The 23,275-nt window shown below is 41.8% G+C and overlaps 1 protein-coding gene across 1 annotated transcript in view; it reads left to right on the forward strand.

Moving 5' to 3' along the window:
• bach2b (BTB and CNC homology 1, basic leucine zipper transcription factor 2b) overlaps positions 1–23,275 on the forward strand; it is a 356,916-nt gene that overhangs the window by 294,608 nt on the left and 39,033 nt on the right. The window contains exon 4 of the mRNA XM_063033290.1: positions 14,174–15,679. Within this exon, the coding sequence (XP_062889360.1) occupies positions 14,174–15,679 (1,506 nt within the window). The remainder of the gene's footprint in view (positions 1–14,173; positions 15,680–23,275) is intronic.

Raw genomic sequence — 23,275 nt, forward strand, 5'->3', positions numbered from 1 at the left:
TACCTGTACTTCACCTTTTTTGGTAGCTTTTACATTTTATTGTTCATTGTTATTGTTTTATTGTTCCTTCTCAATGGCCGATTTCATTTTCATTGTCAATTCTATCAAGATTACAATCAGATAATCCTAGTCAAATCAAAGACTCCTCAGGATCTCCTTCACGATCTGAGCTACATGTAAAACCCAGCAGTGCACAGTTTAAAAGTTCACCAAAAGTTAACAATGTCTGGATAAATCTTTTCATGCTGTAATGTAATTACTGATTGTTTCTCCTGATCCTTGATCCTTCTCGCTAAACTACCAACCCTCGTCTTCTTCAAATAGCAGTCTACTGAAATAATCGTCCAACAACATTATTTCCCTGAGTGAAACATCTTTTACTGTACTGTGCTGTTGCCAGTTTAATAAGTGAGTAGTCATCACAAACCAGTCTTAAATCAATAAGATAACTCATTATATGCTTTGAAACAATATTTTGTGCCTGCAGATTTGCAATGTTTTAGCCATTAAGAAATTCCATCCTTTCCAATGCTTTGTGAAGGACTTGTATTCACTTGTAAGTTGCTTGGCTAACCTGAATTTGAACTGCTATATGGTTCTGTTTCCCAACTAAACAGAGATGCCAATGCTCTTCTGTCCTGTGTGTTTAATCTACTCGGTAATTATAACACAGAAGACCATTCATTCCATTGTGTCTGTGCACAAATCCCAGCCCAGCAACCTTATCAGTTCCACTTAATGCTCTTCCTTTCCTCTAACTCTGTAACTCGTTCTCTTGCATACTCTCCTTTGCATTAACCACTTTTAAAATAACTTTGAGATATGTGTTTGAGTACATTCTGCCCAGAGGTCAGTGATCAGTGGTACTCTGGAACCCCTGCTCTTTATGATCTTTATAAATGACTTGCATGGGAAAGTGGAAGGGTGGATTGGTAAGTTTGCAGATGACGTGAAGCTTGCTGATGTTGTGGATAGTGTAGAAGGTTGTCACAGGACACTGACAGGATGCAGACCTGATTCACTTTGGAAGTTTGAATTCCGAAGCTGAATACAGGGTTAATGGAAGGATTCCTAACAGTGTGGAAGAGCAGAAGGTTCTTGGGGTCCATGTCCATTGATTTCTCAAAGTTGCTATGCAAGTTGATAGGGTGGTAATGAATAATAGTGGGGAGTATAACCATAGGTGTTTGGAGGAAAGTAAGGAGGCATGTCAGAGGTAGGTTTGTTTTTTTTAGACGCAGAGAGTGGTGGATGCATGGAATGCACTGCCGGGGTCGTGGTAGAGGCAGAAACGTGGGGCATTTAGAGGCATTAGAGACTTGGATAGAGGCATGAATGAAAGAAAAATATAGAGGGTTATGTGAGAAGGAAGGGTTATATTGATCTTGGAGTAAGTTAAAGGGTCAGGACAACATCGTGGGCTGAAAGGCTTGAATTGTGCTGTACTATTCAATGAAAGAAAATGGGAGGTCATGAGGGAAACCCAGATGGTTTACAGACAGAACGTGCAAACTGCGTGCAGACAGCACCTGAGGCCAGGATCGAACGCAGACTGCTTGGACCATAATACAGCAGCACTATTTTGTGGAGCTATTGTTTAGTGTTCTGTATTCACCATTACATGGTACGTGGTATGCAGTGCTACATGGTATAGATTGCTCAGGTTTACAGGCCAACACCTGAGCTTTTCTCAGCTTCATCGGTAAAGTTTTCAGGTACTGTCTTCCAGTTCTCAATAGCTGCTTCGAAGAGCTTCTTTCAACTGTTCTTTCTGAAGTTGCCTTGCAGTTTTTGTGACCAGTTGTAAAGTAATCAGAGATATTTTGTAAGCCAGTTTTGTAGTGCTGGTAAGTACAGTACATAATAATCTCCAGGATCTTCAGAATACTTCATGTAACGTTCACATGTAACCCATTTACACATTTTCAGAGTAATACACGACTTTCTGTCTCCACCACGGGAGACTTTCTGATGCAGGTGTCTGACTGTCATGGGGATTGTGCCCTTGAAGGCTGTCATTTTGAGTGCTGGGAAATGGTACAGAAGTTGCTTTACGGTAATACAACTCCCCTTGGGTCCATGCCGGTCACGATTCAGTGCATTGTTTTTAGATAGAAACTGCATTAATCCTGTGGTACACTTACTTTCAACCAATTTTGAGACTTTGGTAACTTAATTTAGCACAAACGCGATATGCAACAAAGTTTTGTTGTACCATAAGGGTGAAACAAAATTTCTAGATAGTTTCTAGATGTGCCAGTGCTCAGGAAGGGCAAAGTATTTCATTACTATTTGGCCTTGAAGTTGCATGATTGAATACTAATTTGTTACCATGTTTATCTGATATTTGTTCTTCATCTGACTTAATTGAAGTGCCCACTTATTTATTTTTTAAGCAGTTTCATACTGCCAAGAAATTTCCAAAGAATACATTAATTGCTTCTGTAGCAATAACTCAAGATGCAACTTCAAGGCCAAAATATCTTCAATTACTTTTTAGGAAGGAATCATGAGCATGATTAATGTGCATCAGAATTTAGTACCAAATGCTTTATGATATCGTTCAAATGGAAGTGGTATGTACTTTTCCTGACTCACTAGTCTCCCAATGAAACAGTTTCCCAAAATTTTTATCATCAAAGCTGTAAGAAGCTGCAAGAACATTGAGCTTGTTTCCATCTTCAAATCTGAACTGTAGCTGTGCCATCGCAGAAAGTTTAATAATTTGATTAAAGGACCTCTGCTTGTCAGCTGTTTCCTATTGAAGTCAGAAACTCCAATCGAAACTATGTAGTGTACATTATAGTAAAGACATATGTGCAATCTCACTTATATATTAATCTGTTTAGATAACTGTTAAGCTATTGATAGTTCACACACAATATAATACAGGTTTCCTGCTATCCTGATTCTTTCCTTAATCAACCTCCCATTGGTAACTCAACAGTTGCCATGATACTTTACACCACCAGCTGCAAGATCAGGGTCCGATTCCCGCTGTTGACTCTAAGTTTATATGTTCTCGTGACCGAAAGGGTTACTTCCGGATGCCCTGGTTTCCCACATTTACAAAGATGTACGTTTAAGGTCAATAAGTTGTGGTCATGCTATGTTGACACAAAAAGCACGGTAACAACTGCCCAGCGCAATCCTCAGTGATTTGATTTGATGTAAATGATGTATTTTGCTGTATGTTTCAATGTACATATGATAAATAAAGCTAATCTTTAATCTTATCACAAATAAGAGAAAATCTGCAGATGCTGGAGATCCAAGCAACACACACAAAATGCTGGAGGAACTCAGCAAGCCAGGCAGCTTCCATGGAAAAGAGTGAACAGTTGACATTTAGGGCCGAGACCCTTCAGCAGGATCATTGTGACATTTCCTGCTGAAGGGTCTCGACCTGAAACGTCGACTGTACTTTTTTTCCATAGATGCTGCCTGGCCTGCTAAGTTCTTCCAACAATTTGTTTGTGCAATCTTTTTCAAAAACAAACTGTTCATTCATCTGTGGAGTCTTCAGAAACCACATAAACTGGCTGCTGCATTCACTTCCATGACTGCAGTTCAGAGTAATGCAATGAATGGCAGCCTCTGGAACAGTCCTGTGATACCTAATGCCATATCAAAATAAATTTGGTTTTCTTTCTAATTGAAACCAAGTCTATGCCCCTTAGCTAAATTGCTCCTATTTTTGGTGGAGTATAAACATGGATACCCAAAAAGAACATCACCTAAAAGCTATGGTCTTCCTCATCCTCTTTTTATTACTGCTGCTCTTCAGGCTTCATCTCATGGCAGCCCTCTTTGATGTCCTGGTCTGCTTTCTCCTCTAACATCAATTTCTGATGGTGCTGTTGAAAGATGGCGATATTTTGCAGGCAGCTTACAAAAGTTCTAAATACAGTATACTACTTCCAATTACTTTCACTGCTTTCTGACTACTGTGACTGGAATTTCACTGTAAGTAATGTACATTTGGTCTTTGGACTTTCACAACTTTGAAGGATTTGACAGCATACAGTGCAGAGCAAGGAAGTTGACTTCCAGTAGACGTGTACTGAACTGGGGTAGGTAGTGAAACCTCACATTGAGGACACCAGTTGCATCCTCCTCTGTCACATGGGGGCATTGGTGGTGGACCCAAATGCAAGACACAGACACTGAAGTACTAGGAACAGGACTTCACTAGAGAGCTGGGACAAGAACACAGACTTGGGCTAGGACTTTGGCTAGGAAAGCAGAACTGGCACAAGGAACTAGGAACTAGGAGCCTGGGCTTGGACTCCAAGCCAGAGACTGGACAAGGACCCAGAACCTGGGTCTTGACTGGGGCTCAGACTCCAGAACTAGACAAAGACATGATGTGGCTACAGGACTGGAGGAGGCTTGGATTCTTCAAGGCTTTCCTGGGCAGGACAAAGTACTCCTGGGCTGGGTGAGGCACAACAACAGGACGAGACCCCGAAGCCTTGACTTGGTCTTGAGAGAATAGGAACGTGGAACACAGAGCTGGGACCCCTCCTTGGGAACAGGACTTGGGGCCAGGGCTCTACAGAGTCAGGACCTCTCCTAGGGAGCAGGACATAGGGCCAGGACTCATACACAGAACACAGAGAGACAGTTTTCAAAACAAGGTAGCAGCAAACAGCCAGACCTTCCTAGCAAAGGCAAGGGCACAAAGAGACAGTTCCAAACAACAATAGACACTTCCTTATTTTGCTCCAGTGGTTGAACTTGATAGCAGTGCAGGCAAGGCTCCAGGCACTGGTTGCAGGGCAAGACTTCAGGTGGAAGGAGCAGAGATGGGATTCAGACAGAGGGTTTGGACAGGAACAATCCAGCAACTGAAGCTGAACCAAGGAGCTATTTATGTAGCCAGTCCAAAATGTGAATCAGCTGCCTCAATTAGAGCACCAAGCAGAAAAAGGGAAAACCAGAAAACCTGGAATAAGGAATGATGGACCGGATTGTGAACCGGAATCCAGACTTCATGGACCAGACCATAACATCCTCGTACTTGTGTGGCTTTTGTTGTATCTGCAGTCAGCTGTGATTACAAAGCACTGTGGTGTGAGTAACCAGACAATTGAGGCGAGCCCCTACACATCAGGATCCATTGGTCTAATTGTTATAAATATTCAGCAATGCAGACTCCCTCGGGTTGAAGGAGTCACATATGCTTTGTGGAAATATAGCATTCACTATGAGGAATTTCCAATGATCCATGGGATGCTGCACATTTTCTGCTGGAGAAAATGTCTGTGCTTTTCAGGGGAGCTCTTATGGGAATGTGCTGCCTACCTTTGTAGGAAGCCTGGAGAGCTGGCAAATCCCAGTGTCCCAGATATCATCTGAGATCTTAGTAATTAAATTTTACCATAAAAGTAGTGCTTAAGACAGTGGTGAGCAACAATTTGGAAGACATGTTAGGAAAAAACTTGACAACCTCTTGGAAAAACTCCTTTTGTAAAGGGAGTTGAGAGTTAAAGTGACTTTGATCTCCACCATCCCACAGGAGAGTGTGGCCAAAGGTCATCATGCCCTTGGAAGAGCTGAACTTGCTGGCTCGGAGGTCTAGGTAGGATGTTGTGTCTCTGAAAAGTCTCAGTTGGCTCTTCTGAGATGGAAAATTCTCTGCCTTCGGCCTAAAGACTTCACCTACCCTGTCTGGCCAAACTTGAACATAATGGCACCTTCAATAATGTGGTAATGCCAGTGGTATTGCATTTTAAGATCCCCAAAACCAAATATTTCAGCTGCAAATTGCTAGAAAGAAAATACACCTTATAAGTTTAAGTAAATTGTGGACTTTAAAAATGTTTAAGAAGATTGTGATGAGATTTCCACCATCAGCAGTGTAACTCTTTAAATTGTAAACAACACACATCAAAGTTGCTGGTGAACGCAGCAGGCCAAGCGGCATCTGTAGGAAGAGGTGCAGTCGACGTTTCAGGCCGAGACTCTTCGTCAGGACTAACTGAAGGAAGAGTGAGTAAGGGATTTGAAAGTTGGAGGGGGAGGGGGAGATCCAAAATGATAGGAGGAGTTTCCCCTTCCTGTCTTCTCCTATCATTTTGGATCTCCCCCTCCCCCTCCAACTTTCAAATCCCTTACTCACTCTTCCTTCAGTTAGTCCTGATGAAGGGTCTCGGCCTGAAACGTCGACTGCACCTCTTCCTACAGATGCCGCTTGGCCTGCTGCGTTCACCAGCAACTTTGATGTGTGTTGCTTGAATTTCCAGCATCTGCAGAATTCCTGTTGTTTGTCTTTAAATTGTAAGTTGGTTTATTATTGTGACATGCACTGAGGTTTTCTGTAAAACTGCTTTGCATGATGACCGTCCATCATATTTCATCACGCTGGTACATTGAGGTAGTAAAGAGGAAAAACAATAGCAGAGTGCAGAGCTAAGTGTTACAGTTGCAGGGAAGTGCAGTGCTGGCAGACAGTAAGGTACAACACATGACCGGTTAAGAGTCCATCTTATCGTACAAGAGGTCTGTTCAAAAGTTTGATAACAGCGGGTTGAAAACTGTCCTTCAGCCATGTGGCACATGCTTTCAGATTTCTTCACATTCCTTTTAACTAAACAACTACTTTTAAGGAAGCTGGCTAAATTAAGTTGAGCAGCAAGTCAGGAAGCACAAAGGAGCAAGCTATTCAAAGTTCAAAGTACATTTATTGTCAAAGGTTGTATACTCCATAGAATCCTTTAAAATCAAAAGAAGACCATCAAACACCGAGTGTGCAGAGAGAAAGAAAAACACACAATTGTGTAAACTATAAAAGCAAACAGACAGCATTCAGAATTGAAGTTCACAAAGCCAGGCATCACTGCAGTCAATCCAGAAGCCCACTGGTTGCAGGCCACAGCCTCAGTCCCGCACAAAGAGGAGCAAACACCTACCATTCCATGCCCAGACAGCATTTTGGGAAATCTGATCACTACTTGGCTGTCCTTCTCCAACCTGTGTACAGGCAGAAGCTAAAGAGCAAAGATTCAGAGATTAGGACAACAAAGAGGTGGTCAGGGGGTTGCTGATGAGCAGTTACAGGATTGCTTCGAGTCAGGGGACTGGGTTGTGTTCAAGGACTTATCTATAGATCTGAATGAATACACCATGGTTGTAACAGACTTAATAAAAACAGTAGGAGCCGAAAGTGTCCTCACAAAATCATTCATAGCCTTCCCCAACCAGAAGCCCTGGATGAACCATGAGATCCGCAATTTGCTGAGGGTACCTGGCCAAGTACAAAAGACATGCGCTGATCAACTGGCCAGAGTGTTCACTGAGATCTTTAACCTTCCACTTAGGCAGACTGAAGTACCTACCTGCTTTAAGCAGGCTTCAACTGTACTGGTGACCAAAAAGAACATGGTAACCTGACTATCGTCCAGTAGTACTTACTTCCACATTGATGATGTGGTTTGAGAGGTTGATGATGAAACATATCAACTCCTGCCTGAGAAGTGACTTGGATCTGCTCCTATTTGTCTACCGGACTAGGAGGTCCACAGCAGATGCCATTTCATTGGCTCTTCGCTCAATCCTGGAACATCTGGACATCAGAGAAGCATACATCATATCTTACTTTCTTCTTATAGGCATCCGTTAGTCTCGTGAGACCATGGATTTGCGCCTTGGAAGTTTTCTAGGGCGCAGGCCTGGGCAAGGTTGTATGGAAGACCGGCAGTTGCCCATGCTGCAAGTCTCCCCTCTCTATGCCACCAATGTTGTCCAAGGGAAGGACACTAGGGCCGATACAGCTTGGCACTGGTGTTGTCGCAGAGCAATGTGTAGTTAAGTGCCTTGCTCAAGGACACAACACGCTGCCTCAGTTGAGGCTCAAACTAGCGACCTTCAGATCACTAGACCGACGCCTTAACCACTTGGCCACGCGCCAACACAACATACATCAGGATGCTTTTTATCCTCTATAGCTCAGCATTAATACTATTATTCCCTCAAAACTAATCAATGAGCTTCAAGACAATTGTGCAATTGGATCCTCAATTTCCTCACTTGCAGACCCTAGTTGGTTTGGATTGGCAACAACATCTCCACATTTTCCATCAACACAGGTGCACCACAAGGCTGTGTGCTTAGCCCCCTACTCTACTCATAACTGTGTTTCCACTTATAACTGTGTGGCTAAGCAGTGCTCTAAGGCCATGTTCGAATTTGCTGATGACACCACTGTCAAAGACAAATTAAAGGTGGTGACGAATTAGCGTATTGGAGGGAGATTTAAAACTGGCTGAGTGGTGCCACAACAACGTCTTACTCAATGTCATTAAGACTTAGAAGGAGAAAACTGAAGATCCATGAGCCAGTGCTCATCAGAGGTGGAGTGGGTCAGCAACTTTAAATTCCTTGATGTTATCATTTCAGAGGACCTATTCTGAGCCAGCATACGTGCAATTACGAAAAAGCACGGCAGTGCCTCTACTTCCTTAGGAGTTGACAAACTTACATAGATGTGTGATGTAGAGTATTTTGACTGGCTGCACCACAGCCTGGTATGGAAACACCAATGCTGTTGGTGTTGAATGGAAAATTCTGCATAAAGTAGTGGTTATGGCCCAGTTCACCATGGATAAACCCCTCCCCACCCTTGAGCGGCATCATCATTAGGGACCCCACCACCCAGGTCATGCTCTCTTCTCACTGCTGCCATCAGGACGGAGGCACAGGAGCCTCAGGACTCACACCTCCAGATTCAGGAACAGTTATTACCCGTCAACCATCAGGCTCTTGAACCAAAGGGAATAACTTAACTTCACTTGCTTCATCACTGAACTGTCCCCACAACCTATGGACTCACTTTCAAGGACTCTTCATCTCATGTTCCTGATATTTATTAATATTATTTTTTACTTCTTTCTGTATATGCACAGTTGATTGTCTTTTGCACATTGGTTGCATGCGATCGCACCTGGTTGGTGCAATTGTTCATCGATTCTATTATGGCTATTAGACTTATTGAGTATGCCTACAAGAAATTGAATCTCAGGGTTGCATATGATGACATTTATGTACTTTGATAATAAATCTACTTAGAACTTTGAAACTGTTTTAAAGTTCATGATGACAATAGGCGCACGATGTAGAGACAATGTTTGGTCTTCCTTCCTCAAGGGCACCAGCCATCCAGACCATGCTCTCTTCTCCCTGCTGCCATCAGGGGGGAGGTACAGGAGTCTTCAGTCCCACATCACTAGCTTAACGAACAATTATTACCCTTCAGCCATTAGGCTCTTGAACCAAGGTGGATAACTTCTCTCACCTTAACTCTAAACTGATTCCACAACCTGTGGACTTACTTTAAGGACACTGCAACTCGTGTGCTCAGTTTTATTTATTTATTTTTGTATTAGCACAGTTTGCCTTCTTTTGCACATTTTTGTCTGCTGTCCGTGTGTAATTTATATTTATTTATTTATTTATTTAGCAATACAGCACGAAATTGGCTCTTCCTACCCTTCAAGCTTTGGCACCCCAGCAATCCTCAACAATCCTGATTTAACCCTAACCTAATCACAGGACAATTACAATGACCATTTAACCTACCCATTACATCTCTGGGCTGTGGGAGGAAACTGGAATACCTGGGGCAAACCCCTGCATTCCACAGGGACTCTTTACAGAAGGCGCCAGAAAGGAACTTTGAACCCTGATACCTCGAACTGTAAGAGCATTGCGCTAACCACGACAGTGTCGTGGCTCCCCCACGGCAAGTTCCTGTGCTGTGACTCAATAATGGATTAGAATGGGTGCCAGTAGTAAGACCATAAGACATAAAAGCAGAATTAGGCCATTCAGCCCATCAAGTCTGCTCCGCAATTCCATTATGCCTGATCCTGAATCCCACTCAACCCTACACACCCACCTCCTTGCCATATCCATTGATGCCCTGACCAATCAGGAAACTGTCAACTTCTGCCTTAAATATACCCACAGACTTGGCCTCCACCACATTCTGTGGCAGAGCATTCCACAGGTGCACTACTCACTGGTTAAAAAAATTCCTCCTTACATCTGGTCTAAAAGGTCTCCCCATAATTTTGAGGCTATACCCTCTAGTTCTGGACACCCACACCATAGGAAACATCCTCTCCACATCCACCCTATCTAGTCCTTTCAACATTTGGTAGGATTCAAAGAAATTCCCCACATTCTTCTAAATTCCAGTGAGTACAGGCCCAAAGCTGCCAAAAGTTCCTCGTATGTTAACTGCTTCATTCTCGGAATCACCCTTGTGAACCTGCTCAGTTTGTTGTGTCACAGTTGTTCATGAAAAATGAATAAATAAGAATCCTGTTTTTAGGGACACAGTAGCTGATGTCAGGATTGAACTCGGAACCCCAGAACTGTAAAGGCATCATGCTAACTGCTACACTACCATGGCAATTTCACTGATTCCATTGTGTTTCTTTATGTCTGCTATAAATGCCCACAAGAAAATGAATCACAATGTACATATATAGTAACATATGCATGCTTTGATAATACATTAGAACTTTGATGCAGGAGATTCTGTAGAAGCTGGAAACCCTAAGGGACACACACCAACAAAATGCTGGAGGAATTCAGCGTGTCAAGTGCATCTATGAAGTGGAATAAACTGTCGAGGTTTCGGACCGAATCCCTTTGTCAGGGCTGGAAAGGAAGGGGGCTAAAGCTAGAATAAGAAGGTGGGGAAGGGTGTTCCTCCACCACTTTGTGTGTGTCACACTTGATGTATGCCAGATGCTTTGACATTGAGAATAATCACAAATCACGAGCATAGGTCATTTGGTGACTGAATTGATGTTTTTACACACATGCATTGGCTTTTTTGGCAAGTGTACAATGTTCTGTCAGAAGATGAGAAAATTACAAAACTTATTTATACACCAGATTTAATCTGTAATATTACTATTTGATCCTTTGCTAAATGTCTCTTTGATAATGGTATTAGTGAAAGAGGTTCCATTATGTTGTAATGTAGGAATTATGGTCTTAACGTTCAAAATTGAGGACTATTGAGTTCATTCATTCAGGGTCTGATTTTATACAGTACAGGCTCTGGGGTTTAATGTTGTAGAACTATCAAGCTACTTATTTAGCTTGCATTGTCTGAACTTTGCTTTTAACAAGATAAATTATAAATTGAATCTTGCAATATTAACGACATTATGGAATCATAGTTCAGAAAGAGGCCATATGAGAAATGAAAACGTCATACTTTATGACATCTGACAATTATTTTGCAAATTTCACATGCAAAGACCTGAGAAGTAGAGGATGAAAAATTCAGGTCAGTTACCCATTCCACATGTAACACTACTCCGGCTGCTCCAGGCTCCATATCTGTGAGCTTCACAACAATTTGCCCCACTGTGTGATGAACTGACACTAAGGCTATGGGCCTAGTCCGGCTGCTCTGAGCTTCGGGTCTATGGACTCAATTTTGTCCTAAATGCTGTTGCTTCCTTTTATTATTTGCACGATTTGTCTGTCTGCCTTTCTTTATTTCTTTCTTTCTCTCCCTCTCCCTCTCTCCCTCCCTCTCTCCTTTCCTCTCTCCCTCTCTCTCCCAACCCTCCCCCCTCTCTCTCCCCTCTCCCCCTCTCCCTCCACTTTGGGCATTTGTTAGTCTATTTTGAAATTAGGTTCTTTCAGATTTCTTGTTTTGTGGCTGCCTGCAAGCAGACAAATCTCAAGTTTGTATAATTTATACATACTTTGATAAGAAATGTATTTTGAACTTTGATCTTTTTGAATCCTTTTATACTAATAATTTTGTGAAGTCAAATAACTCCCTGGGCAGAAAACTAGCATATATGTTTAAATACCCAATGTGCTGGAGGAGCTCATCAGGAGAGGCAGCATCTACGGATAGGAATAAACAGTCGACATTTCAGGCTGAGACCCTTCAGTAGGACACATGCATCATAGCATGTGTCTATGATGTATGTTTAATTTCTACCTTAGACGTAAAGTAATAATTAAAAATAAATGCATCTATTAAAATATGCATAAATATATATTCTTGGCTGAGGCTTGTGAGTAGTTTTACTCCATGACCTATTAAGTTGGTTGATGGAGTATTGTCTGTTAAAAGTAATATCATGTTGTCTGTGCTTTAATATCCAAAATATGTGTCCCTTGGTTTCCACTAATCATTGTCCAATAGAAACCTCCAATTTATTCATTTAATTTTTGGGTTTTTTTTTGCAACTCAGTCACTTTAATTACATATTTTGGTCTTTAGAATATAACATTATCAAAAAAACTTCATTTGTTCACAGTATTTGAAGGGCATATAATGTTTGTGATAATCAGCTAGGAACATTTGAGGTATATTCATATTGACAAAACCTGTGAATTGTCAGTACTCACAAATGAAGGCAATCTCCATTTGCCTCATCACTGACTTTTATAATTGACCAGTATGGCATAAAACACTGGGATACTCTGGCCTTTGTATAATAATGTAAATTTTAACAATGGAAATGAAGCTGGCAGGAGGTGTAAAGCAATTTGCTAATTCACTCTTGTCCATTGTACAAAGTCAGAATTATCACCTCAGGGGTGGAATTTTATTTGTGGTCGATATCTTTATTCTGTGGTAAAATGGGTGTTTTTGAATATGTGGCATTTAAATTTGCAAACATATCTGCAGGCATTAACCAACACTGGTAGCTGCATTACTACCTTTTAAAGGCATTTAAATGATGTTCTGGGTCATATCAATGGTCTTTGTGAAAGTCTCATCAAGATGGAGTTCTTCAGTTGCAGGGTTTCTACAGATGAGTTCGATCAGATTTTCCTCTGCAACATTTAAAATAAAACACATCTATTAGGTGTTTGACCCACAATGGACGAGAGTCTTTGGAGGATTATGGTGTTTTTGTCATAGGATCCAGTCGTAGGATAAGAAGATGGTGAGTGTATCATGACCTAACATGAGAGGAAATTTGTTTTGAGGTTCTTGAAGCAAAGAATTGAAAGGAACTGGACAGAGTAACACACACAAATGCAGGAGGAACTCAGGAGGTTAGGCAGCATCTATAGAAAGGAATAGAGAGTTGACGTTTCAGGCTGAGACCCTTCATCAGGACTAGAAAGAAAGGGAGAAGTAGCCAGAATAAGAAGGTCGGGCGGAGGGGAGGCAGTACAAGCTGGAAGGTGAGAGGTGAAGCCAGGTGGACTATGCAAAAAGGAGAATGAGGAAAGGCACCAGTGGGAGATGATAGGCAGGTAAGGAAACGAGAAGAGGTGAGAGGGGAGCCAGAATGGGGAATGAAAGAAGAGAGAAGTGGGAGGTGGAGAAATTACCAGGTTTGAGAAATTTATGTTCATGCCGTCAGATTGGAGGCTACCCAGAGGGAATATGAGGTGTTGCTCTTCCGACCTGAGAGTAGTCTCATCTTGACAGTAGAAGCATGGACTGACATGTTGGAATGGGAATGGGGATTTGAAAGGAAATTGACATTGAGTTGTTGGAGGTAGGTAATGTTACAAGAAAGGAGCCAACGTCACTAGGAGAGGAATGAGAAGTAGGAGATAATTTACTTATTGATCATTTTAATTCCTAAAAATGTATTTGAATTATATATTTGTTTTCTATTAAATCAGCAAAAGAGTAGATTGGATAACCCACTTTTTAGGTGAATTTAAAAAGGCTTTACCTCTGGAGAGATAAATTTGTGTAGAAATTCCACCATCATTTCTCAAAACTCTTCAGCAAATAGATCTTTATCAAACACTCTCCCAGGGAATTAAAGTAAGCATTTAGATAAAAATTGGAATTTTACGGTCATCTGTTTAAACCTTAACATTTTATGAAAGTCGAGTGAAGCAAGCATTCTTGTACATTGAAGCATTTCTGTGTCATTGTTGTCTAATAAGCATAATAATAATTTGAAATGCCATATCAAGATTTTGTATAATTTTCACCAATGCATTTTAAAAATAAAATCTATTATTACATGTAGAATTACTGCCTTTTAAAGTAAATAAACAAATACAATGTTCGCCGTTGAGACACAAAATATTAACTGACAGTTTTGTGTAATTGTTTTTGAACATTAGAACTGTCAGACATCCTAACTACACTTGAAGTATTTTGGACAATAGCACTGTTGATAGTAATGCTGGCAATTTCCGTGTTTTGTAGGTCACCGCCAGAGGATTTAGCCCATTGTTACAGTTTGCCTACACTGCTAAGCTATTACTCAGCAGAGACAACATTCAAGAGGTCATGCATTGTGCTCAAGTCCTGCACATGCATAACCTGGAGGACTCCTGCTTCCGTTTCCTTGAAGCTCAGCTCTTTAATGAGAAAGATGGCTTTATCTTTTACACCAAAATGTCAACTTTCCAGCAGTCCGATGAACAAGAAGACGGGAACTCTGAAGGCGAGGAAGAGCACATGCAGTCTGAGACCCATAAGATCACCTGTTCAAAGGAAATAATGTGTGATGAGACACTTGGATGTGAGACATCTCCAAGGTTATCTGAGAAGGAACCGGCTGTGATATCCATTCCCGTGACATCGAGTGATGATATGGGACGCTGCCCAAAATACAGGAAATATCAACTGGCCTGCACAAAGCATATCAATAGCACACCACATACTAGTACCTCAGGTTTTCAAAGCACATTTAGAGAAGACCGCTCAGTCCATGCCCAAACCCAAGGATACAGCAAGGCACAGATAAAAATCGAACCACAGGCATCAGAAACCGCCGGAGAAAAGCATTTATCTGGAGTTGAATCCAATGCAATGGATCATGCTATCATGGAGAAGGAAATGGATCTTAAACAATTGAGTCCAATGTGTGTTGATAGACCTTCCAGTAAAACACCCCCTTGTTCGAGATTCACAAAAAAGACTGATATGGAATCTACTGAGAGACAAAGTCCACTGCAACAAGCCTTCAACACCAGAACATCTTGTTCCCTTGAAGAGGGAATGACTCAGGGTGACCTCAAAACAGAATACAGGCCTTACAGTGTGAACTCTGGACTATCTTGCACTCCGCAAAAAGATTGCAGTAGCTTTATTGCTGCACCATCTTGTGAAGTGATTTGCAAGCAAGAACTGGAGTCAGATAGAAAGAGTGTAATATTTTCTTCGGGTACCTTGGACGCTCCTGCTGCACATTCATATCCCGGTGGGAGTTCACTAGAAAGCGAGCTCACTGAACATGTGCCAAAGGGTTTGTGGACTGGTACCAGCCAGTCGCTCCCATGTTCACAGACTTGTCCTTCTACTGGACTTTCAGTGGAGCCTTTATTACCATTGAATTCTTGTAGAATTCGATCCACATGTAACACCAGCTGCCCAGTGCCAATTAAAGTGTGCCCCCGATCCCCTCCTTCTGAAACCAGAACCAGAACTTCAAGTTCCTGCTCTTCCTACTCTTTTCCTGAAGATGGAAGTGGTGGTTCCCCTTGCAGTTTGCCTCAGTTTGAGTTGTCCACTTCTCCCTGCTCACAAGGAACCCGCTTTCTATCTGCAGAGCAGCAAGACCTCAGCATAATGGGAGATGCAATGTACAGCCAGTGTAAGCCACCATTAAAATGTGAACAGTCCTACGTCACCAACTCAAGTGATGAATCTGGGTCATTTTCAGAAGGGGATAGTGAGTCATGCTCAACTCGAGAGAGGGGAAATGAGGTAAAGTAGCAATATTTTAATAAAATACTTCTCTGTGTGTTCATTGAACTGGGATTATCGTGCATGTACTGCCCATGTTACATGTTTATATTCATGTCATAGGGGGATAATAAGCACATTTGAATTTCTGCTATAATTAGTTCCACATCAGAGCCAGTCAGAGCAAAGTAACGTCAAGTATTGAGTGGGGAGTGGTAAAAGCGAAGGGAAAAAAATCATTGGAATGGAAATTACCCTCAATATGTTATTGTAGAAATGTGTGTTACAAAACACTTCTGGCAAACCCATGTCTCCTATGCTTTAGTGAAGACATTAACAGATTTGTTCACCTTTCAAGCAGTGTTGATGTGATAAGGTTCAGTATTCGTATCAATATTAGAACATCGAAATTTTTGTCCAGCTGCATCAGTAACAGTATTTTGATGCCACGGAGGACAGTCACATGTGGATGGTCTTTGGCCACTGACTCTAAGCTGCCAGGAACCTAGGCAAAAATAACTCCCTAAAAATATTAACCATATTTGCACAATTGCCTGTTAATTCATACATAAAGGGAGAAGATTTGTAGAATGTGTAAGGGTTGGAGTTTTAGAACAGCTTGTTGTTGAGCCCACTAGTGGATTGGCTGTGCTGGATTGGGTGTTGTGCAATGATCCGGAGGTGATAAGAGAGCTTAAAGTTAAGGAATCCTTAGGGATCAGTGATCACAATATGATCGAGTTCACATTGAAATTTGAGAGGGAAAAAATAAAATCCAATGTGTCAGTATTTCAGTGGAATAAAGGAAATTACAGTGGCATGAGAAGGGAACTGGCCAAAGTTGACTGGAAAGAGACATTTGCAGGAAGGACAGCAGAGCAGCAATGGCTGGAGTTTCTGCGAAAAATGAAGGAAGTGCAAGACAGATATATGGAGTATTGTGTGCAGTTTTGGGGTCCTTATTTTAGAAAGGATATACTGACATTGGAGAGGGTTCAGAGAAGATTCACGAGAATGATTCCAGGAATGAAAGGGTTACTGTATGAGGAACGTCTGGCAGCTCCTGGGCTGTATTCCCTGGAGTTCAGGTGAATGAGGGGGGATCTCATAGAAACATTTCAAATGTTAAAAGGCCTGAACAGGTTAGATATGGCAAAGTTATTTCCCATGGTAGGGGATTCTAGGACAAGAGGGCACAACTTCAGGATTGAAGGACATTTTTTTAGAACTGAGATGTGGAGAAGTTACTTTAATCAGAGGGTGGTAAATCTGTGGAATTTGTTGCCATGAGCGGCTGTGGAAGCCAAGTCATTGGGTATATTTAAGGCAGAGGTAGATAGGTTCTTGATTTGCTAGGGAATCAAAGGGTATGGTGTGAAAGGAGGGGAGTGGGGATGACTGGAAGAATTGGATCAGCCCATGATTGATGGCGTAGCAGACTCTATGGGCCGAATGGCCTATTCCTGCTCCTATATCTTATGGTCTTATAAAAGAATTTGGTGCACCAGAATTGGTTTTCAATTCGTTTTGAAATTACCATATAGTGCATTACACAGTATTCCAGGAGCTAGGCACACTATGTTTGCAGAGAAAGTTCCAAGAGGTTTATCTAAGCTCACTGAGGTTTACTCTCCTCTGCGCTGTAACTACCAGGCTCCCAGACCGGCTGCAGTGACGATTGGCTTCACGCCTGTGAACTCATGGTCCTGGATTTGCGTTCTGAATGTTACGCGCTTACTTTTTATTGTTTGCGCAATTTGTTCTCTTTGTTTTGCACTTTGGGTCTTTTTTAATGAGTTCTAATGCGTTTCTTTGTTTAGTGGCTGCTTGTAAGGAGACGAATCTCAAGGCTGTATATGGTTTACATTGATAATAAATGTCCTTTGAACTTTGAATTACATGTGAGCCTATAGATACTGACAATAGCAATACATATATCACGTGCATAATTTTATTGTACTTGCCCTGGTAACTTGATATTGATTGATATTTTTACGTGTTTAAAAAAAGCATAACAAAGTTCTTTTATTTAGAACATTTTATATAGCAAAATACCCTGAAGTGAAGTGTACTTCATTAAATTTGCAATTTTTGTAGACTGAAGGTCTGATTGCAAATCCAGTACTTCTGAAAAACAGTTTTTGCTATCTTGTACAGTGTTGTCTATTCAGGCTTCAGCAAAACCTTCGACAAGGTCCCACATGGTAAGGTGGTCTTACCTACAGTCCACAAACAATGCTCATATCTTAATGACATTGAGTGTGAGGTTGTTGATGCGACACCACTCAACCGGCGGATCTGTCTCAACCAGCCGCCTTGTGGCTGTCTGGGACATGGTCTACTGTTCTATAAGTGGAACCAAGCTCCCATGAACAGTGACTGCTTTGGGGCCACAGATAGATATGACAGTGGCCTGTCATATTACTACACAGATGGTTTTTGTTATGCTTTAAAGCACCAGCTGTAAGATCGGAGTTCAGTACCTACCACTCTTTAAGTTCTCCCCATGATCACATGCATTTCCTTCAGGTGCTCTGGTTTCCTCCCACATATGAGTTAGGCTTAGTAAGTTATGGGTGTGCTATGAGGCACAGGAAGCATGGTGACACTTGCAGGCTGCCCCCAGCACATCCTGGGCTGTGTTGGACATTGACGCAAACAACACATTCCATTGGATCAACACACACAAAATGCTGGAGGAAGGCAGCATCTATGGAAAGGAATAAACAATCAACATTTCGGGCTGAAACCCTTCTTTGGGACTGAGAATGAAAAAGGAAGGTGCCTGAATAAAAAAGTAGGGGTGGGGGGGGGAGGAGAAGGAATCTAGCTGAAAGATGATAGGTGAAGCCAGGTGTGTGGGAAAGGTTAAGGGCTGAAGAAGAAAGGATCTGATAGGAGGGGAGAGTGGACAGTGGGAGAAAGGGGAAGAAGGAGGGGACCCGTGGGGGAAATAATTGGCAGGTGAGAAGAGGTGAAAGAACATAGAAATTTACAGCACATTACAGGCCCTTTGTCCTATAATGTTGTGCCAACCACATAACCTAAAGATCAGAGTAGAGAATGGGGGTCGGGGGAGAAATTTGTTCACCGGAGTGAGAAAGCAATATTGATACCATCTGGTTGGAAGGTATCTAGACAGAATATAAGATGTTGCTCCTCCACCTTGTGGATGGTCTCATCTTGGCACGAGGAGGCCATGAACAAACATGTCGGAACTGGATGTTTCAATGTGCTTGTCATAAATAATTCTTTAAAATTGTGACCTGTTGTGAAGCAATGGACAAATACAGCTCCTTTGAATAGCACTGTTTGCACAGAATATGATTGTGAACGGAGATCAGGGTGATAGCTTCAAATGACAACATACCCAAAATTGGTTCTACATAGCGTTTGCATAAGAATTGGACAATCCCAAGACCACTATGTGAAAAATATCTGGAAAAAAAAGTTACTTATTCCCCAGTTTATCATTGACATCTGCTCTTCTGTAAAAGGTAGTATTTTTGACAGTGGCACAGTGAATAAAACCTGTTGTAATATTGCTGCTACTATCTGCTGTTTGGCAATTAGATTGTAAATTGTCAAAGCAGAATGAACATCCCTAATCTGTCAGATAATAGTACAATGATCTTTGTTGTAGGTGTTTAATGGATGGAACCCTCATGTAGGGCAGAGCACTAAACGAAAGCCTGAATTTTTTTGAAATTGCATATGTGCATTTTTTACCAAGCTAGTCATTATTTCTGCTGAACTATAAATAAATACAGTGCATGTCAATAGGCTGAAGAAGGAGAATGAGGTTAAAAATAGCAGCATGTTAGACTGAAAACAATAGATTGTAGAGGAGGGAGGAAACTGTCAGTAAGTGGGCAGGGCCTAATGGGGATTGTTTTTTTCTGAATTTTACATAATTATAGAACAATACAGCACAGTACAGGCCCTTCGGCCCTTTAACATACTGCAAGACCAATCTAACACTTCCCTCCCACATATAGAAGACCTCCGTTTTTACTTCATCCATGTGCCTATCTAAGAGTCTTTTAAATGTCCCTAATGTATCTGCTTCTGCCACCACCCCAGCAGCGAGTTCCATGCACTTACCACTCTATGTAAATAAACCCTACATCTGACATTCTCCCATACTTCCCTCACAATACCTTAAAATTAAGTACCCTCATAGCCATTTCAGTCCTGGAAAAAAGCCTCTGACTGTCCACTTAGTCTATGCCTTTTATCATCCTGTACACCAAATCTTATAATATAGATTTACAAATAATTGATCTAGTCATCAGCACTTCATCCTGCCTTCCCCCAATCTCACATCTTACCCCTCACCTGGCTTCACCTGTCACCTGCCAGCATGTACTCCTTCCCCTCTCCCACCTTCTTGTTCTTGCTTCTTCCCCGCTTCCTTTCCAGTCCTGGCCAGAAACGTTGACTGTTCATTCCTCTCGATAGATGCTGTCTGACCTGCTGAGTTCCTCCAGCATTTTGTGTGTGTTACACTAATGTTTAATTAATTATTGAAATTTTCAGTTTACGTTGACTGGATATAGCACACATGAATGGCATTGTTCACACAGAATAAGACTCTGAATTTAGATTAGGGTGTCAGCATGAATTGTCAACATACTTAAAGTGAGTTATACAGATTGTCTGCTTTGGTGGTTCTCCTTTATATCTGACAATGACAGAAACCCTGTGTTGGAGAGTTTTTTAAGTTTTAGCGTTGCACTGGGGGCAGTTCCACTCTCTTGACCTCAGAAGTCTGGGTCCAGTGGAACGAACAAGAGTCACAACCGGGGGTGTCCTTTGGTTTTAGTGGATGACCATGGTAGCTTCTGTGTCTTGTCATGCCCTTTGCTCTCCAAGGAGCGTTGCAGAACCACCTTCCCAGTTGTTGGATCTCATCCGCCCAGTCCACCGGAGCTGACTTCCCATGGTAGGACAGGCATGTCCCTTTCTCACCAGGGTACGAGGCTGCTGACTACCCTCACCTGGTCTAGCCCACATGTCGATGTGGTGTACTGGGGTGTGGCCACTTTCACATGCAAACAGCTACCTGAGTCCACAGGAGAGAGCTGAGTGAGCTGCCCCAGAATGGACATGACAAGCCCGTTCACCAGAGGCGTGACCCTTTCCTGGACACCCCATATAGCCCAGATTCTACAGATTGTAGATTCCTGGTAAATACCGAATTGTGTTGGAAGCCATATATTAACAACACAAACTGGTAAGTTTCGTTATTGGAGATAAAGTATTTCAGCCTTTTGTTATAAAATATTTATATTAATTGCATTAAATCTTTCTAAACCAGTTTGGCTTATAAGAGAAAATGCTTTGTCATAACTTACCTCATGATATCTAACAACGAGATGCAGTAATTCCATGTTTTGGAAGCAGTTAATGACCTGACAGTTCAGAATCAAAGTGGATTCATCTTGAAATGTCCCTGTGCTTTACAGTTTAAGAAATTTTGGCCAAGAGCTGCTTGCTGAGTTATTTTGGCTCCTGGTTCTTTATTTATATTGAAGTTGTATTTGAACCAAAATATCATGTACATTAATAAATTTGGCTGCAGGCATTGAGCTAAAATTCCTGTCCTGTATAGAAGGACAGAAGCAGATTAATGCTGATTTGCAGCCAGCTATGAAAGTATTGCTGTTTTTTTCCAATCTGGTTGTCATTAATTGTTCACATTAATCTTTATTTCCATTCTAAATCAGGTTTCTAAAGTTTATGACTCATCGTACCATAATGGGAGACGTATCAGAAAAACATCTCCCGAGCAGAAACCAGTGATTTCTAAACAGTGGAATTCATCATTGCCAAAGTGAGAACTCACAAATAACCTGAAGCTTCAGGAAAAAAAACTACAATTTTCCATTTTAACAGAAATTTTGGAGAGGTCTATATAAGCATATAAGGGAGTGGATTATACAGGAGCAGAGAGCAACCTGGAGTCACTGCCCTGAGCCAACACCTTTTACATGGTCAGAGTGAGCCTGTTTCAGTCCATATCCTGCAGTTCAGTGACCTCTCCCTCATGGTGACTGTTCAGTAGTTAATATCAGAGAATGTATACAATATACAGCCTGACAGTCTTGCTCTTCACAGACATCCACGAAAACAGAAGAGTACCCCAAAGAATGAGTGAGAGAACCCCAAAGCCCCCTACTCCCCCCTCCCACGCACGAGCAGCAGCAGAGCAATTACCCTCCCCCTCCCCCACTTACTTCAGCAAAAAAAAAGCATCAGCGCCATCCACTCATAAAGCAAGCAGTAGCAAAGCCCCAAGAACGACCATGATCTCTAGTACAGCAAAAGCTAATTGTTCGTCTGATAATTCGACCTGCCACAGGCTTTCTCTCTCCCTAGTAAAGGGTAGAGACACTTTTTTCAGATGAGCTCAAAGAAGCTGCTCTCCAAGGCCGTCATAGCTCCGCCAAGTAAAACTAAAACTAGAGCCTGGCCTCTAATAAATCCTTTTCCTTCAATTAGGATAGTTTTTAGATATCGCTCACTTACAGATAGACATCAAAAGACTATTAATGAAGAATATCACACACAAAATACTGGAGGAACTCAGCAGGTCAGGCAGCGTCTGTGAAGGGGAATAAACAGTCAGCATTTCGGCTAAGACCCTTAATCAGGACTGGATAGGAAGGAGGAAGTCCCTTCCTTTCCAGTCCTGATAAAGGGTCTCGGCCTGAAATGTCAACTGTTCATTCCCTTTCATAGTCATAATCATACTTTATTGATCCTGGGCTAAATTGGTTTTCATTACAGTTGCACCATAAATAATTAAATAGTAATAAAACCATAAATAGTTAAATAGTAATATGTAAATTATGCCAGGACCAGCCTATTGGCTCAGGGTGTCTGACCCTCCAAGGGAGGAGTTGTAAAGTTTGATGGCCACAGGCAGGAATGACTTCCTATGACGCTCTGTGTTGCATCTCGGTGGAATGAGTCTCTGGCTGAATGTACTCCTGTGCCCACCCAGTACATTATGTAGTGGATGGGAGACATTGACCAAGATGGCATGCAACTTAGACAGCATCCTCTTTTCAGACACCACCGTGAGAGAGTCCAGTTCCATCCCCACAACATCACTGGCCTTACGAATGAGTTTGTTGATTCTGTTGGTGTCTGCTACCCTCAGCCTGCTGCCCCAGCACACAACAGCAAACATGATCGCACTGGCCACCACAGACTCGTAGAACATCCTCAGCATATACTGTATACTACCTGACCCGCTGACTTCCTCCAGCATTGTGTGTGTTACTCTGGATTTGCAGCATCTGCAGAATCTCTTGTGTTTATGAAGTTGAAGAACATTTTTTTTAACATGTAAAGAAATTGAGTTCAAAAATGCACTTTTAATTAAGAACATTAACCTTAAACAAAATGTCTTAACTCATAACATACTCCTTATCCCTTAAAATAAAGGGCATCTCTAAATCCTGCTCCAAATTTGTTATTATGTTCTAGGCTTTCATGTGTCACTAGACATGTATGAAAACTGGGATTTACCACCACTGAAGCCGTTGAACCCCGGATCATACCAGCAACATTCAGAGATCTAGGCTCGGTGAATGTTTAATTAGAGAA

This window comes from Mobula hypostoma, chromosome 2 (assembly GCF_963921235.1).
Source record: "Mobula hypostoma chromosome 2, sMobHyp1.1, whole genome shotgun sequence".
In the NCBI taxonomy this organism is placed as follows: domain Eukaryota; kingdom Metazoa; phylum Chordata; class Chondrichthyes; order Myliobatiformes; family Myliobatidae; genus Mobula; species Mobula hypostoma.